The following is a 13338-nucleotide window of genomic DNA, read 5'->3' as shown; positions in this document are numbered from 1 at the left end:
AAAAAAAAATGTATGTGATCATTTTTTAAATATTTAAATGTGATTTTATAGAAGTGTTTACTTTTATTCCGATAATGAATACAAACTGTATTTATCAAAATACTTACTTTGAAAAATATGGATCAGCAAGTATGAAAATATTCATTTGCCTAAAATCGGATCATTAAAAAAAATTTCTTTTGGCGGCACCGTGCCACTTGCAGGATTTTAGTTCTCCACCCAGGAACTGAACCTGTGGCCACAGCAGTGAAAGCACTGAGTCCTGACCACTAGCCACCAGGGAACTCCCTTTAATAGTATCTTTAAATTTGATTATTTCAAATTTTTTAAATAAATTAACAAATTTTGTCCTAAATGTTTATTATCAACAAAGTATATTTTTTCTTAAATAATTTATAGATATTGTTAGATATATTCATAAATTATAAACTTTTTCATAGTCATAAATGCAAAGAGTTATCTATGTATCAACAGAAATAAGTTACTTAATAAACATCAAAATAAAAATAAATAAATGTCCATTTATGGATTATGTTTCATAGATAATATTTATTGAATATAAGATATTTGGCATGAAAGTGTTCTTATTTTGGTGTTATTGAAACATTAAAATTCATGTATCAAAAAACAAATGGTTCTAAAGAACCTAGGGGCAGGACAGGAATAAAGACACAGATGTAGAGAATGGACTTGAGGACATGGGAAGGGGGAAGGGTAAGCTGGGATGAAGTGAGAGAGTGGCATGGACTTATATATACTACCAAATGCAAAATAGCTAGCTAGTGGGAAGCAGCCGCATAGCACAGGGAGATCAGCTCAGTGCTTTGTGACCACCTAGAGGGGTGGGATAGGGAGGGTGGGAGGGAGATGTACGAGGGAGGAGATACGGGGATATATGTATATGTATAGCTGATTCACTTTGTTATAAAGCTGAAACTAACACACCATTATAAAGCAATTATACTCCAATAAAGATGTTAAAAAAAAAGAAAACAGCTATGTAGCGAATTGGGTTCAGAAACTAAATTACAAAGCACAGGAGAGACTACTGGAGTAGAGGAAGTGAATAGCTATTGGTAATATCTTAGGGCATTTTCACTAGATATTTTCTTTTTTCTTCTATTACAAAAAATTCTGTATTTTGCTTTTTAAAACAATATTATAAACGGGTTTATGTCATGAAAAAAAATTCATGTATCATAAAATCAAAATTTACTTATTATAAATAAACATTAGAAAGAAAACATTCTATCTCAGTAAAAATACTGACAGGAAAATGGGAAATAATGTATAATTTAAATCTATGAATGGCAGAATCAACTTATGGTTGATTATATATACATATATATCATATACATGTATATATGTATTAATGTATACTTAATGACTAAAATGATCAAAATATAAATATTCTGAGTTCACCTACCTTAAGAACATCTCCTTGTGCTAAATGAAATGTTCTGGCTGAAATATTGATTCCCTTTCCTGCTTGAACCTGAATACTATAAATGCATTCATGGTTGTTTTCATAGTTGAGTGGATAATTTGGAGAGAGCAGAATTCCTTCATTACTTGTTGCAGATGCACCACATTCAGCTGCAGGTAAAACAGAATATTGAAGTACAGTTTAATAGAAAGCATTATCATTTCAAGTAATGTAATGTATGGAAGTGTAAATGCGTTTTATTTTAGCTAGAGGCTAACATGAAAATAATGTACAGAAGGGCTTTACGTTGTAGATAAATCACTCCTTCTCATATAATAGATAGGAAGAAGGGACTACTGCCTCTGGACAGAACACTGTACATAAATAGAAATACACAATAGTTTCAGTATCTCCCTCCCCACCTTGGATGAAAGGATAGCATGGAAAAGGATGAGGGCAAAAGATTTTCAGGATGTATTTTAAGTTTGTAGATCTCTGATTAACCTATTATGTTTAAATTTATAATTTACTTATTTTAAAGTATAAAAAAAGGGGAGAGATCAATTTCATTTTAGAATGATTCTTTACCTTTAAATGCTTTACTGTTTAAATACTTAAATATTAACAAAAATCAGGTAAACGAAAAAAAACCTAATGAGGAAATGAAAATGATCAAGATGGAGCAGTCAGTATAATATCAATAATAATAATATTATTTTAACAAAGCATAAAATAATAATAAGAACTAATGATATGATGCTAACAATCAGTCACATGAAGTGTCACCCAATAAAGCTCCTTCAAGACCTTTTAAGGTAAAACAAAAACAAAAAATTCATAAACTGCCAATATTGATTTAAATTATTTCTATTTTAATAATACTTAAAGAGTTTTATAGCATCAGCCTTACATTTAGGTCTTTAATCCATTTTGAGTTTATTTTTGTGTACTATGTTAGGGGGTGTTCTAATTTCATTTTTGTACATGTAGCTGTCCAGTTTTCCCAGAACCACTTACTGAAGGGACTGTCTTTTCTCCATTGAATATTCTTGCCTGCTTTGTCATAGATTAGGTGACCATAGGTGCGTGGGTTTATCTCTGGATTTTCTATCCTGTTCCACTGATCTATATTTCTATTTTTGTGCCAACACAATACTGTTTTGATTACTGTAGCTTTGTAGTATAGTCTGAAGTCAGGGAGCCTGATTCCTCCAGCTCCATTTTTCTTTCTCAAGATTGCTTTGGCTATTTGGGGTCTTTTGTGTTTACACACAAATTGTACATTTTTTTGTTCTAATTCTGTGAAAAATGCCATTGGTAATTTGATAGGGATTGCACTGAACCTGTAGATTGCTTTGGGTAGTATAGTCATTTTCACAATATTGATTCTTTCAATCCAAGAATATAGTATATCTCTCCATCTGTTTGTGTCATGTCTGGTTTCTTTCATCAGTATCTTATAGTTTTTGGAGTATAGGTCTTTTGTCTCCTTAGGTAGGTTTATTCCTAGGTATTTTACTCTTTTTGATGTGATGGTAAAAGGGGTTGTTTCCTTCATTTCTCTTTCTGATCTTTCACTGTTAGTGTATAGGAATGCAAGAGATTTCTGTGTATTAATTATGTATGCTGCAACTTTACCAAATTCATTGATAAGCTCTAGTAACTTTCTGGTAGCATCTTTAGGATTTTCTATGTAAGTATCATGTCATCTACAAACAGTGACAGTTTTACTTCTAATTTTCCAATTTGGATTCCTTTCATTTCTTTTTTTTCTCTGACTGCCGTGGCTAGGACTTCCAAAACTATGTTGAATAAAAGTGACTAGAGTGGACATCCTTGTCTTGTTCTTGATCTTAGAGGAATCATTTACATTTTAAATCTGCCTCATTTCCTCCTCACTAGCTTATTAGAATCTAGGCATGCTTGTGGGGGCATGGAGACAAAAGTTCCCAGGTCATACAGATGATCCAGAATACACATATATGTTTATCAGTTAGATTATTTATTAGGGAATACAGACAGTTTTAAACTATGTTATAGAATCATGTAATTCTGAGAATATGTACTTGAATGCCAACTTGCAAAATACTGAAACACTGATTAGCAGCTCAGGCTTTAAAATTCAGAGATTAGTTTCAAAATTAAGCTCTATCTTCTATCTATATGGCTTTGGCAAGTTATTTATTCTCTCTAAGCCTCAATATTGTAATTACTATTATGGAAATAATAGTACCCTCTTCATAGGGATGTTTGTGTGTGTATTATTATATGTAGATAATACATGTAGAGCATTTAGCAGGAAACTGGCATACAACAAGAGCTTGATACATTAAAGCTATTATTATGAATATTTTAAGTATAAGTACTAATGGTGGCATCATGTTGTATACAAAGAAAAATAGTTTAGGATATTTATACTGTCCCCAGTGTGACTATTCAGGTGTAGAAAGACACTTAGGTGTGAAAAGCCAGAGGACTCTTTCTAATTTTGGAGAATTATTTATGATATTAAAATTATTTTAACTGAATATAACACCCCCCCAAATAAAGGCCAAATGATAATTTACTTCAAAATATACTAATAATTTATTGTAATGTTCTCAAAATTTGAATAGGTAGTAAGTGCCTTCTACTATAAACACTGGTTTTTAGTGTAAAATATAAAGGAAATTTTCCTTTCATATGAACAATAACCTGCTTTTGTTATATTTTAATTTTCAGTTGATTTTAATGGAAGAAATGTTCACATATTGGGGTATGGGGAAATCATTCTGGCTAATACATTATTTAACTTGAATTTTATGCTAATTAAAACAGCCTGTTTGTGGCTTATTGGACATACATTGTACATCTGCTTTAATCATTAAAAAAAAAAGTGTACACTAACCAGAAGCAAAGAATGCCCATGTTAAAAATAAAGATTAAATGCCTCCTTTCCTGGGATGCCAATGCTGGTACTCCTTTAGTAATAAGACTGCCTTCACAGATGCCAATGACATACTGACTTGCTGTACACATGCTGATTTGTTTTTTGTTTTTTTTTTTTTAAACCTTAAAGGGATGTATCCCCAACTTGCTTGACTTTCTTTGTTCTGAAAAGATATAAAACTGGGCTGAAAATCATGCTTCTCTGGAGCAGTTCCTCAGAGTTATCTGAGTGACTGTCTCCCAGACTATAATCCTGTTTGGCTCAAATAAAACTTTTCTATACCTCTTACAGATTGTTTATTGAATATTTCCAGTGACATTTGCATTATAGAATGACTATAAATGATTTTCTACTTGGTGAAATAAAATCAGGACTTAAACCAGAACGGAAGAATTAAGGAAGAAAATTTGGATTAAATTAGCACATTTCTCATTTAATCAGGACTCATCATAAATTATGGGGCCCAGTACAAAAGGAAAATGTACTACACTTGTTGAAAACATGTTAACAATTTCAAGAGATCAGTAGAGCATTAAACAAAGCATGGCCATTCTCAGCATGAAGCCCCCCACTGTGGGACTGCATGGGTTTCACATCCATAAAGCCAACTCTGCATTTATTCTTCATAAAGGTACAAATCTACAAGGTAAAACTTATTTTCTCCAGTTTCATAGATGAAGACACCGAAGTGAGTTTTCTTGCTAAAATTGAACAAATGGTATGTATCAGAGCTGGGATTTACCCTGGGATTTATTTATCAGTCATCGCCTATGGTGTTAAAAGGGTGAACATATAATTTCTCTTCCAGATCAAAGTACTCTTTTAGTATGAAAGGAGGCATTATTAATAATTATCCCACACAGCAGTTGTAAATTGAGATCATCCCAGGTAAACTGGTAGTTTGTTCACTTTTTTCTTTACACTTTAACTGATGCACACACTATTTAAGGACATTATATTAAAAATTAAGAGGATTATTTTGTGCAGGCTGGGGTATGTCCTGGAGGTCAGAATACATTCATCCCACATATAATTTATAAATCTGCGTTCCATTATACATAATTATTAACGTTCAGAATGATAATCTCATATCAAGAAAAGATCTTGAAACATAAAATGATAAAAATCTGTTCAGAACGTTCTACCTACATATACAGGAAAATGAACAAGTTTATTTTTTGATGAGTTTTAATAAAATAAAATTTTCTACTAACAATAAGTTACGGAGGAACTTATTTAGCCACAGTGCCAAACTCCAGAAGCTAGGTGATTAATAAACTTATTTTTACATGGAACCTCATCTTTGATTTTACCTTTTAATTTTAAAGTATACAAAACACTGGCTCCCCAGCACTCGATGTAGTACTAACATTTGCCCTGTATAAGCTTTCTTTCCACCCTTAGGCTACAGCAGTCTTGCTTGCCAACTGGAATTGAACAGGATCGAATGTTGAAATTAACAATTAACTTTCCACAGTTTGACCTTCTGCCCCAGTCTAGCAATGAACATACTTCTATGTCTGGTCTGTTGTGTAATAACCTAAGAATGATATTTTCCAAATGCAAATCTGATCCTATACCTTCTGCCTAACAAATACTCACCATCAGCAAATCAAATCCACAGAATGCCAAACAAGGCCATTTATAATGTTACCGCTGCCTTTCTAGCTATTACCCACCATTCTTTCCCATAGACCTTGTAATTCACCTATCCTGAGCTACTGGTCCTTTGCCACAATGTCACACTCTAAGCCTTTGTACATGATGTTTTCTCCACGTGTAAGCACCACCTCTGGTCCCCAAGTGATGCAGTTTCAGGGTTCAAATAAGGAAAAAAATGACTTGATATTAAATAATACTGTTACGGTTCTTTCCAGCATTGGGTGGCTGTGATGGTGAAAGGAATAAGTGAAACAATGTCATGTGGAAATATAAGAGATAATTCTCACAAATAGTCATGGATGCAATGTTCATGAATGTCCAGGAAAAATACCCAAACTACAACATTTTCATTGTATATGACATAACTACCACAGCAAGTTTTTACAAGGCACATTTTAAAGTGAGAATATATGAATATTGGCAAACTGTTACTGAATACTCTCAAGATACGTTAAAATTAACTGAGAAGAGGAACTAGCAGCACAACAGCTAACCTCAAGAGAGGAGAGGAATGGCTATTTGATTGTAGGAAGGTAAGGTTACTTAAAAAAAAAAAAAAGGGAGGGCTTCCCTGGTGGCACAGTGGTTCGGAGTCCGCCTGCCGATGCAGGGGACACGGGTTCGTGCCCCGGTCTGGGAAGATCCCACATGCCGCGGAGCGGCTGGGCCCGTGAGCCATGGCGGCTGAGCCTGCGCGTCCGGAGCCTGTGCTCCGCAACGGGAGAGGCCACAACAGTGAGAGGCCCACGTACAGCAAAAAAAAGAAAAAAAGACAAAACCCATCAACTACACAGGAAAGCAGAGTTTGAGTAAAAGAAGTCCTAAAATCCAAGTGATAAAGCTGAGTTGAAAAATAGCCATCATCTCCCACCAGAGTGACATTTATGGACAGTATTCAGCTGTCACTGAACAAACACAAATCTGGGACTTATTGCATCAGGGCAATGCTAGGGTTTCGGTCAGATGCTATGACAAATTGCACATGTAATATGTGTCTGTGAAACATCTGTCATAATAAATATAAGCTTAACAGAGTACCTTGGCAGGTAATGTATACTAAGATGTTTAAAATGGCTAGAAGCAGATAATAATATGCTCTGATTTGGAAAAAACTGATTGATTCATTTGATAAATATTTATTAAATTCTTACTCTGTACTGCATATGGGAGGTAGAGTGTTGGAGCTCCTCATGTAACTTACTTTCCAGTGGAACGACAGATGTTTACTACATAATCATTCAAATAAACATATAGTATGTGAAAACATGTAACTGGAAGCCCTGACTGTTCTGAGTAAAGTCAACACTTCCCTGAAGGACTGAAATGAGGATATTAAGGGTGATGGCAGAAGGCGGGTTGGGAGAAAGAATATCCCACATAGAAGGAACATGTCTGAAAACACTATGGGGGGGACCATGACAGGTTCTGAGAACTAAAAGACCCAGTATGAGAAAAACTTTGTGTAACATCTAGTTAGAGGTAGGGTTTCTTTTGTTGTTTATCTGGTACAGTAGGGGAAAAAATGTTTTTCTGAGGTGTGTATGAAAGGAAAATGTCACTAAGTTGGTTGCAGAAGATGAAAAATAGAGAAGATTGAATGAGCTACATTCATAAAAAATTTTTTTGAGATTTTGAGTTAGAAAAGAATTGCTTCAGAGTTCAGGTTTGCAATGTTCTGTGGAAGTGAAGAAAGGACACTTTTCCCTACCTTAACATAAGCACAGCACCTTGTTTTTATTATTTGGTCTAGAATGAATACATGTTCTTGATAACTGATGTCACTAACTTATAAACCCTAAATTTGTTAATATGAATTTCCTACAAAATAATCAACGTTAACTAATCACTATTAATCATGTGATAATGTTTCTTCTCTCTGATTTTAACTGAGAGGTCATCTTTAAATGACAGGAATTAATAATATGAAAACATTACATAATTTAGCAGAGTGTTAGGGAAACATTTTTGGAGAATAGGCCCTCAGGGCTCTTTATAGGATATAAATATTTTCTGTGCAATCTCCAGTCTACATGCTGTTTATTATGATGCCTTAATTTTGTGAAAAACAAATCCTACTCATATAAAATATTTTTTTTAATTTAAACCTACAGATTAAGAAATCTATTTGAGTTACCAAAATGAAACTCTTTGCTTAGTTGAAAATAATACTTTGATGAATGTGGCTTTGGTTGGATTGGAGTAGGAGAGATATGTGTACTGGACTCAGGTGATAAGAGTCATAGCTACAGTGAGGAATTCAGTAGACCAAGGATACCCACTGAATTTCATATTTTTCTTACTAAAAAACAGGACAGCCTATGCATCATTAATCTCCATTACTGGGATAAAAACAAAAAACAAAAAAACAACAACAACAGAACCTGGTAGCGTCTATTGCACACAGTCATATATTTTCAGATAAACAGGTAAAATGTTTTTCAGTAACTTGGCTGGGAAATTTGAAAAATGTCTATGACTAGTGACGTTTGCAATTATTTTTAAGATTTGCATTGCAGTTGAATCTCTTCTTTTATGCTGGAAGTCACCATGGGTTATTTTTAAATTGTTTTGTGAAAGTGATTAAAATAAACTTGACTTGTATTATTCAAAAAAACTTAGAAAGTTTCGAACCTAAACATATGGTATCCTAAGTCAAGTAAAGTATAGCATTAAGCAGAAATATATTTCCCATATGTTAAATTATTACCAGAGGAAAAATAATGGTTATATGTGATTGTGTTCACATAGGAAGGTGTGGGGACATTGAAACTGCCATAGTCAAATCAATCACTTTTTTCTGTCATATATGTGAACTTACTTTATTTTTTAGCTTTTATCAGCTAATTGAGTGCACTTTGTTCCATATCTAATTTCTACTGTATTTCATCACGTTAAGACACCATTGAAAGAGGCATCATTATTTTATATGTTTACAAGAAAGCAAAAATGTGTGAATAATCTATGGTAGCCATTGATTGTGAGATACGTACTAATTTCAGAGATATTAAATTTTTTTGAAACAGGCATCTAAAACTGTAAAATATAGTAAAATATGTTAATAAGATTTAATATATTTAGGAACACTTCTAATATTCCTTTATAACTTGGCAGTATTAATAACACATTCGCTCTTTTGTTTCTTTGTTTTTGGCCATGCCATGCTGCATGCAGGACATTAGTTCCCCGACCAGGGATTGAACCCTTGTCCATTGCGTTGGGAGTGTGAAGTCTGAGCCACTGGACCGCCAGGGAAGTCCCCACATTTGTTCTTTAGAAATGTTTTGTCAGATTTCTTTTTCTCAAATAGGTACTTAGTGCTTGGATTCTTAGAAGGGGGTGACAATTAGAGTGTAAAGAGTTATTAATTTCCTTATGCCACCACTGAAAGTATGCGAACCATTAGTATTACTTGTATAAAGTCAGGTTTTTTCCCTTGCCTTTGCTTTTCTTAGACAACAGTGATACTTAACTGGCTTTCTCTTTCTAGACTCTCTAAATACACTGCATGCATGTATCCAAGCACAGATTAGTGCTTGTTAAAGTTATTTACAGATCAAGAGTGCCTTAAAATGTTTTCACTGGAAGAATTTAATTTGGGATTTGTTATTTTTCACCTTAAAAATTCAATTTTATAGCATTTTCTATATTCATTTTTTTACCATGAAAAATCACAGTAATCGTTATTGCCATGCAGAATTATTCTTTTACCAAGACATAAGCTCAAAACTTTTTTTTAAATCAAATACACAATTTTCAGTGAAAAAGTGTGGAGGAATTCCGATAACCAGACAGTGTCCTTCCATGGTTTCTTCCTTCCCTACACAGCTATTTAGGGTCTACTGTGCAAAGTTAATTTACTCACTAAAAATAATATTATTAACAAATAATACCTATAGACATACCAGGTACTATGTTAGGTCTTTAGGATAAGTTCCTTATCCTCATGTAATATGTAGTATAGAGGACAGACAGACAGGGAAACTGGTATGTGCACAAATGTGTAATCTGTAGTGTGATACAAGTTTGTGTAATGGCCCAGGATGGTAAAAATGAGGAAATTATACATTTTAAAGTATCAATGAGACAATAATGTCAGGGAAGACTTCATGGAATAGGTTATCCTTGATCTGAATCAAAGAAGTGATTACAATATATGAAAAAGAGATTCCAGGCCAAGGGAACTGCTAAAATGAAAGCACAAATGGGTAAATGAGATTGACGTAGATAGAAGAACCGGTAGCTCATGTGCCGTTCTAAGAAATTCAGATTTATCACATAGGCACTGGAGATCCACTGAAGAGTTTTAAGGAGAGAAAAATATGATCAGATTTGAGAAACCCATTAGGGCAGCTCTATGGGGAATGGATTATAGCCCTGGGTTCCTAAAGGGACAAAAACCTAGAGAATATTTATTGTAGTGTGTCAATTAGAAGATGGTGAACGTTTGAACTAAAATGATGGAGGAAGAGGAGATTGAAAGTAAAAGTTATAGAAGGAGGAGTGGCTTTGCGTACGTTGATGAATTTATTTTTGTATGTGATGAATTTAGTATGTCTATGGGATATCGGGGGCAGAAGTCCACTAAGCAGCTAGACATATTTGTAGTCATGGGACTACATGAATTAAGAAGAGCACACTAAGTCCAGAATTCATGGAGCATCAGAATTTAAGTGGGAGGCAAAAGGGACATTCACAGAAGGTGGTATCATGGAAGAATAGGGAGGGGATAGTTTCAAGAAAAAAATTCTCAGTAGTATTAAATGTCAGAGAGAGTTAAATTAAGATGAATACTAAAAATTCACTGCTTTGGGTAGTTAAGAGGTTGGGAAGGAAAAGAGTAAGACAAGGACTTTAATGATACTGGCTGTAAAGGGAGGTAGAAAGATACAAGGATAGACAGCAGTGACTCAGGTTTAAAGAAAGGTTTTCTGTTGTTGATGTTTGTGGAGGTTGTTCTGTTTTTTGTTTTATGTTATTTTTGAACTTAAGATTTGAACGTGTTTATGTTACAATAGTACAGATATAGAGGCTAAGCAGGGTTTTCAAAAGTCATCTCAGGTTCTGAAGACTTAATAGTCTAGTATCCTAAACCTAGACTAATATGGAAGTTACTTGGGAAAATCTGTGTGATTTTTAATGTGACAAGTGAAGACACAGATTTGAATTCCACATGTACTATGATTACTACTATGAAACAACATACATATAAGAAAAAGTACTATAAGAATATAGCAACAAATTCTATTGTAGTTTTTAGATAAATGGCTCATTATTTTAAAATTTAGTGAAAAAAATGGTATCAGGGATGTTCAAAACACGTTTCCTATTCAGAGATTAAAATACAATATCTTTCATCTAAAATAGTCTTAGATTAAGCATAAGAGTAATAAAGTTCTCTCCTGGGACTGCGGAAGAATGGAAGCAAGAGATGGGAGCAGACAGCGTCTTTATGCATTTTCCTCTTTGTTTTTCTGCATTACTTTAGAGTGAGCACAGCCTTTCTAATATTTTTAAATGAAGGATAAGGAAGCAAATAAAGGACACATGGCTTCTTAAATATTAGGGTGATTTCTATGCTATTGAGTGCCCCCTACTACTAAACAATATGACCCAAATGTTATAGTAAGCAAAAAAATTTAAAGCATATAAAAGGGCACGTTTAAAGCGGGAAGTGTATAATATAATGAATGTCTAAGGAATATGTTAGCTAAGTTCAGGTATGGAAAAAAACCACACAATTTTTCAGCTGAAGATAGTTATTTATTCCCACTTAAACTCTCCAAAACCAATAATATTTTTTTCCAAACTGTAACATGCAACTTTTCATTTAAATGATTTTTTTCAGGTAAGGTTTCAGGGGTGGTTACCACATTTCTCTTTGAATTCAAAAAGTCCTGAAGCGCTTAAGAACCGTTTCCAAGGCTCATCTCCACAAATAGAGTCATAACTAAGTTTAGCATTTATTATAAATAATTTCTGGCATGATGTGTTGATCCTGCCCTAAGCTCTAAATTACAGCCTTTGTGAGCAGAGGGATGTCCCTGTTTCTCACACTTAAAGAAACACTATGAAGGAGCCTCAACAAAAAGTAAAGGAATGTTTTGGTCTCAGAATCTCTGTCCTTTGGGTAACATACATAATCCCAATTCTCTGATATTTCCCTAGTTCCTACCATCAAGTTTGAAATGGTAGTGCTAAATATGAGATTTTCCCAGCTGTTTGAAATCCAAGTTGTTGTTGATTTCACCACTTCTTCCCTTCTTAGTGGTGATAAAGAACAATTGTATAACATGATCTAAATAACCAATAAATAAGTGGCCAAAGGCCGTTTTGACTAGTACCTCTCCAGTTCTGCAGAAATCCTGAAACAGATCCGTCCCCTATCCCTAAAAAACAAAACAAACAAAAACAAAATAAAACTCATAAGGAAAGTCCCTAGGTCTGACTGCCCCTTCATCAGCTGAGCATCAGCTTCTGATTCTCATCTCTTAGCTATACTCCAGAGGATGAAAGGAGTAGACTTCAGGCCTTCTCTTTGTTCAATGTATATTATGTCACAATTTCAATTCAGGAAAAAGCCTCATGCTTTCCTTCTCAAACTGTATTAAAATGCACCATGCTAAGTACTCAATAATTACATTCATATACTGTAAAGCAAACTATAACTAATTTTTGAAAAATGTGGCATTTTAGGTGAGTTTTTAAGATGTGAGAGGATTTACTATGGACTGAAACATTTTTTTGCAAATTAAATATGTCAAGAGAAACAAATCAATACGTTAACAATTTAACAATTTCTAAATAACTTCACAATGTAAAGTTTTAGCTCAACTTCGAAGGTTTCAAGGGGATAGAGTGACTGAGGAATGCCACTCATAATGTAGGTAAGCCTTGATTCTACATCTGTGAATACAAAAATCAGGAGCTAGAGTCCCAGCCTGAGACTACATATATGCCAGCAGGTACACCTTCTGGTTGCTAATACCTTTCGAAACATTCCTTACAGGAAAGATAGGGAGTATTTACATTCTATGGAATGTACCAAATTAATCCAAGGAAATGAACTATCTTGGGTTTTGCCACTTTAGTTAACTAATTAGTTGCTATCTTCTTGATATTAATAGATAAAAGAGTTAGAAAAAAAATATCTTCAGAAAAAAGTAGTTGAATTTTGAATGAGCACTTAGGATTCCACACATGTACATACACATAAAGTCCAGGAATCTAAAAATAATTCAAACAATCAGAAGCAAGATGCTAAGCGTTAATAGTGCCAGCTGTATGTTTTGTTCCAAAGCATGATCCTTAATAGACTATCGGC

At 33.9% G+C, this 13338-nt stretch overlaps 1 protein-coding gene across 3 annotated transcripts in view; it reads right to left on the bottom strand.

Moving 5' to 3' along the window:
- Positions 1-13338, bottom strand: part of CSMD3 (CUB and Sushi multiple domains 3) — a 1080114-nt gene that overhangs the window by 337210 nt on the left and 729566 nt on the right. For all 3 annotated transcript variants that reach the window (XM_029222726.1, XM_029222727.1, XM_029222728.1), the window contains one exon: positions 1427-1596. In XM_029222726.1, the coding sequence (XP_029078559.1) occupies positions 1427-1596 (170 nt within the window). The remainder of the gene's footprint in view (positions 1-1426; positions 1597-13338) is intronic.

This window comes from Monodon monoceros, unplaced genomic scaffold, assembly GCF_005190385.1.
Source record: "Monodon monoceros isolate NGI ecotype Baffin Bay Population unplaced genomic scaffold, NGI_Narwhal_1 Super_Scaffold_14, whole genome shotgun sequence".
Taxonomy (NCBI): domain Eukaryota; kingdom Metazoa; phylum Chordata; class Mammalia; order Artiodactyla; family Monodontidae; genus Monodon; species Monodon monoceros.
This window is presented reverse-complemented; position numbering and strand designations above follow the sequence as displayed.